This window comes from Crocodylus porosus, unplaced genomic scaffold (assembly GCF_001723895.1).
Source record: "Crocodylus porosus isolate Cpor-Errol unplaced genomic scaffold, CroPor_comp1, whole genome shotgun sequence".
NCBI lineage: Eukaryota > Metazoa > Chordata > Crocodylia > Crocodylidae > Crocodylus > Crocodylus porosus.
This window is the reverse complement of record NW_017728886.1, coordinates 84,927,752-84,931,718: the sequence shown is the minus strand read 5'-3', so window position 1 is coordinate 84,931,718 and position 3,967 is coordinate 84,927,752. Positions and strand designations below refer to the sequence as shown.

Below are 3,967 nucleotides of genomic sequence, written 5' to 3'. Positions count from 1 at the left end.
GGGTGGGGAAGGCAAGCTGCCAGTGGGCTGAGTGGGTCCTAAGCTGCGGAGGACCCTGGTCCTTCCCTCCTCAATTCTGACACAACACACCGGGGCCGCCCAGGCAGGCTGCTAGTGGGTTGGGTACTGCTCCAGCTTGGAGGCAGCACTTGGCATGCTCCAACTGTTCCCCAAGCCTGCCTGCTTGGATGTCTGCCAGGTGCTGCTCCCCAGGTGGGTTTGGGGACCAGTTGGATCAGGCTGGGTGTTGCCTCTCAGCTGGGGCAGCACCCTGCCCACTTGCACCCCACCCAGTTGGCACTGGGGGGTGCTGCTCCTGCAGAAGGAAGGACCAGGGCCCCCTGCAGCTCACGGGCCACTCAGCTCACTGGCAGCTTGCCCCCCAGCTTCAGGCAGGCTCTGGCCCTGAGAAAAAAAGGAAAATAAAGGATCGGGCCCCTTGCCATAACATGACATAAAAATTGAAATGTTGCGTTTCAATTAAAAACCCACTGTTTCAGTTTAGGAGGCATAGAATGAAACTCTGAGAACTAAATCCCCATCACAAGTACAAGCGCCCCTGAATCCTATCCCAGTGCCTATCCAGTAAGCCACACTGCCTTCATGCACACTTGTACGCTAAAATTTATCTGTATAGGTTTGAGTCTGTTCTCTAAGAAAAAGTAACAAAATTGGGGTGCAGGAATGAACCCAGATGTTATTGTGTTGGAATGGGATTGAATTAAAGACAGTGAAATTAATTGCATGACTAAGGGCCACTGTGTGATTAAGGGCTTGTGGAATTAGGCTCATTGGTGTATTTTTCATGCTGCAGACTGCTCGAAGTGTAAATTGACAAACTTGTACAACTGTAACAGAGTTGTCATTTACCAGAAAAATTTCAGCAGAGGTTCCTTTCGTACCAATGGCAAGGATGATTTCTCAAAGGGCATCAGATACCATATCTCTTCATCTGCCCTAACTGTTGATGCTGGTGCAAAGTTTCAAAGATAATTTCACCTTACCGCAATGTCTCCATCTACATCTGCAGAATAAATAAAAATACAAGCTAAAACATCAGAATTCATAGATCTTCACTCTTGTACAATTTAGAGCTGTCAAATATTGGTATAATTTTAGGGCATTCCTGTCTTAAAGAGAAATATATGAGGTGTGAACTACAAACAAAAATACTGTATAATAAGCGCCCCAAAGCATCTTAAAGCAGGGATCCCATTTCACAATCAGGGCTTTAATCTCTCAGGAATAAAGCTCTTGAAGTTGAGCTATAGTTTCTATTCTGGCTTTTATGGTGCATAATTTATACTATATGTATCAATATTGTTGATGTTTTGTGTACACATATATGTTCATCATTAATATTAATGTTTGAACTTGAAGTATCTTCTTCAGTTAAGTACTTCCCCTTTCCTCTGGTTTTGATGCTTGGTCACCAGCTTTATTTATTTATTTCAAATTAATTTTGCCCAAGTTGAAGCCCTGCAGCTTGTTCTCCGTATCGCTTGCTCGTGAAAGCACGCTGGCTGCACAGAGGCATATGACTGTTTCTCAGAAGTGAGTCGTGCATCTACTTTCTTTGATTTTTTCCTTCCTTTTTTATCACAGCCAGCCTTTCTCCAGCTGACTGTTCTCTCTCCGTGTGTATGTGTGTGTGTGTGTGTGTGTGTGTGTGTAGTATTGCCCAGGCTATGCTGACAGACGACTTTTTTCTCAGTTGTCAGTTTTCTTGCTTGTCAGCAGAGCTGCTGGTAAGTGGAAGAAAACAACAGGGCGGGAGGAGTAAGAGACTGAACCGAAGGAGAGTGAGAGGGAGGACCAACACTGGAGGGAGAGAGGGTTGCCATTCGCAGCATGGTGGAGCGAGGACTCTCAGGGTCCAGCGAATAGAGAAGCAGAGAATCGGGATCTGTACAACTCCCCATCCTCCCATTCATACAGCTTAGTTATTATCAAGGGATTTTTCCTGCCCCCCTCCTTCCCCTCTCCTCCCTTGATAAAGACCCTTCAGCTGATATTACTGATCATATCCTCGGCTTATTGTAAAAAACTCTGTGATGGCTTTCAATCTGGAGATCAGCCTCTAATCCCCTCCATCACACTCAGGACCATGGCATGCTGCCACAGCTACCCTCAGTGTGCACCTGGAGTTCTTGCTGGCTACACACACTTCCTCTAATCAAAGTGAGGGGGGAGGCTTAGAGGTGTTTGGAAAAATGTTTGCTGCTCCTGTGCAGTGTTAAAGGTGGAGTGTGTGCATGTGTGGGGGGTGATATCCATACCTCTCTGAGGTTTAACCAAAGCAATCACCTGCAGCTATGGAGTCACCAACTAAGGAAATTGAAGAATTTGAGAGCAACTCTCTGAAATACCTGCAGCCGGAGCAAATAGAGAAAATCTGGCTTCGTCTCAGAGGACTGTAAGTAATACGCTTGGGGTTGTTTTTTTTTAAAACTCCTTTACCCTCATTGTCATAATTATTATAATACTTTATTGTTCTTGTTTTATGTATACCTTTTAAAAATAGCCTAAGAGTTTCCACACCTGCTCTCTGTATACACAGTGACTTCCACTTACTCTTCACAAAAGGGCAGTCTGCTTCCTTAAAAGCACTGAAACGGCTTGTTACAGTGAACTAACATTTTCCAATGAGAGTGCGGAAATGTCACTAGATGAGGCATTGTAGCATAGCAGCAGTTACCAAGATGTTAATGATTCTGAGTGCCGGTAGTAGAAAAGTTAATATGTACAAAGTGGTACTTAATTAAAGTCTCTTTTTTTTAAGATTGTTATTAAACTTACACTGCATGTCACATCTAAATGAATTGCATTTCAGAGACTGGTTCCTGCACTGAAGTAGTTAATACGAACAAATGGAGAAGGAGGCAGAGTTGGAAAATGTTTTAAATAGCAGTGATAATGGCAGGATATCCATGCTCTGTTATTAACACTCATGTCCACAGATTGGATTGGATTTATTAATTTATACATCTATGTTAAGAACAACTTTGCTTTGCAGGGAATAGTACCTTCTCAATAGAAAGGACACTGTCTTTCAAGAAATGTGCTGTGGCTGAGGAAAAAGTAAAACTAGACAACCTAGAGATCTAGAGATAGGATGTCTTTCCCCCTCCCCCACTTCGTATGTAATAAAACAATGACTACAAGCAATAAGACCCATTAATGCCCATGTATTACTTACTTGCTCCTCTGTTTCTGATCAAGCCTAAAAGGAATCTGATTGTATTAAGCTGCATCTGTCCATATGTTCAGACTTGATTTTTTTCCCCATTTTTGAATGTGGGAGTTGTTTAACATTTCATCCCTCTAGAGAGATGCTAGTGCCAAGTTAACAATGTACAAGCTAATCACTAAAATATAGTCTAAAAGTTTAAACTTGAGTTGTTTTTTGAGCCATATTTTGTGTCTGCACTGATGGCATGTTTTATAAAGCACATCCAATACTTTTGTAATAGCCCTAATAGCCTAAAAGTTACACATGATTTCTTTCAAGGTTTCACTCCAGGAAACCTGTTTTGTGAAGAAACTTAATCAAACTAGATGACAGCTGCCTCATACTCATTCCAAATAAAACAGCTAGAACACATCTTTATTTTCACATCTCTTTTACCATGCTGTAGTATTACTAGTCCCTGAATTTGTCTGAAGTCCCTAAATAAGCACACTCTTAGATTATTCTGATAGTTTATTACATCTGAGGTTCAAAGTAGTACACATTTTCCACAGCATTATTTTTCAGTTGCAGGATGCCTGATAGTATGTTATAGTGACCATATTATGTGGTCAGATTCTAGTTTTATTATACCCTTGAAAAATCAGAGTAACTGTATTGACTTCAAAGGAGTTGCCCAAAGTAAGAATCAGGTTGACTACAGTAATTTTTCCCTATATTAATATAGTGTGTGTGTGTGTGTGTGTGTGTGTGTGTGTGTGTGTGTGTGTGTGTGTG

General features: G+C 41.9%; 1 protein-coding gene across 7 annotated transcripts in view; it reads left to right on the top strand.

The window, feature by feature from the left end:
• Positions 1–3,967, top strand: part of PDE1C (phosphodiesterase 1C) — a 479,499-nt gene that overhangs the window by 171,390 nt on the left and 304,142 nt on the right. The window contains exons 1-2 of one of the 7 annotated variants that reach the window (XM_019538225.1): positions 1,476–1,554; positions 2,314–2,416. The exons of 3 other annotated variants lie outside the window; for them this stretch is intronic. In XM_019538225.1, the coding sequence (XP_019393770.1) occupies positions 2,316–2,416 (101 nt within the window). In that variant the 5' untranslated portion in view covers positions 1,476–1,554; positions 2,314–2,315. Of the gene's footprint in view, positions 1–1,475; positions 1,555–1,655; positions 1,749–1,811; positions 2,417–3,967 lie in introns of those variants that run through there. 3 more of the 7 variants (XM_019538224.1, XM_019538229.1, XM_019538246.1) reach the window with 3 other exon arrangements.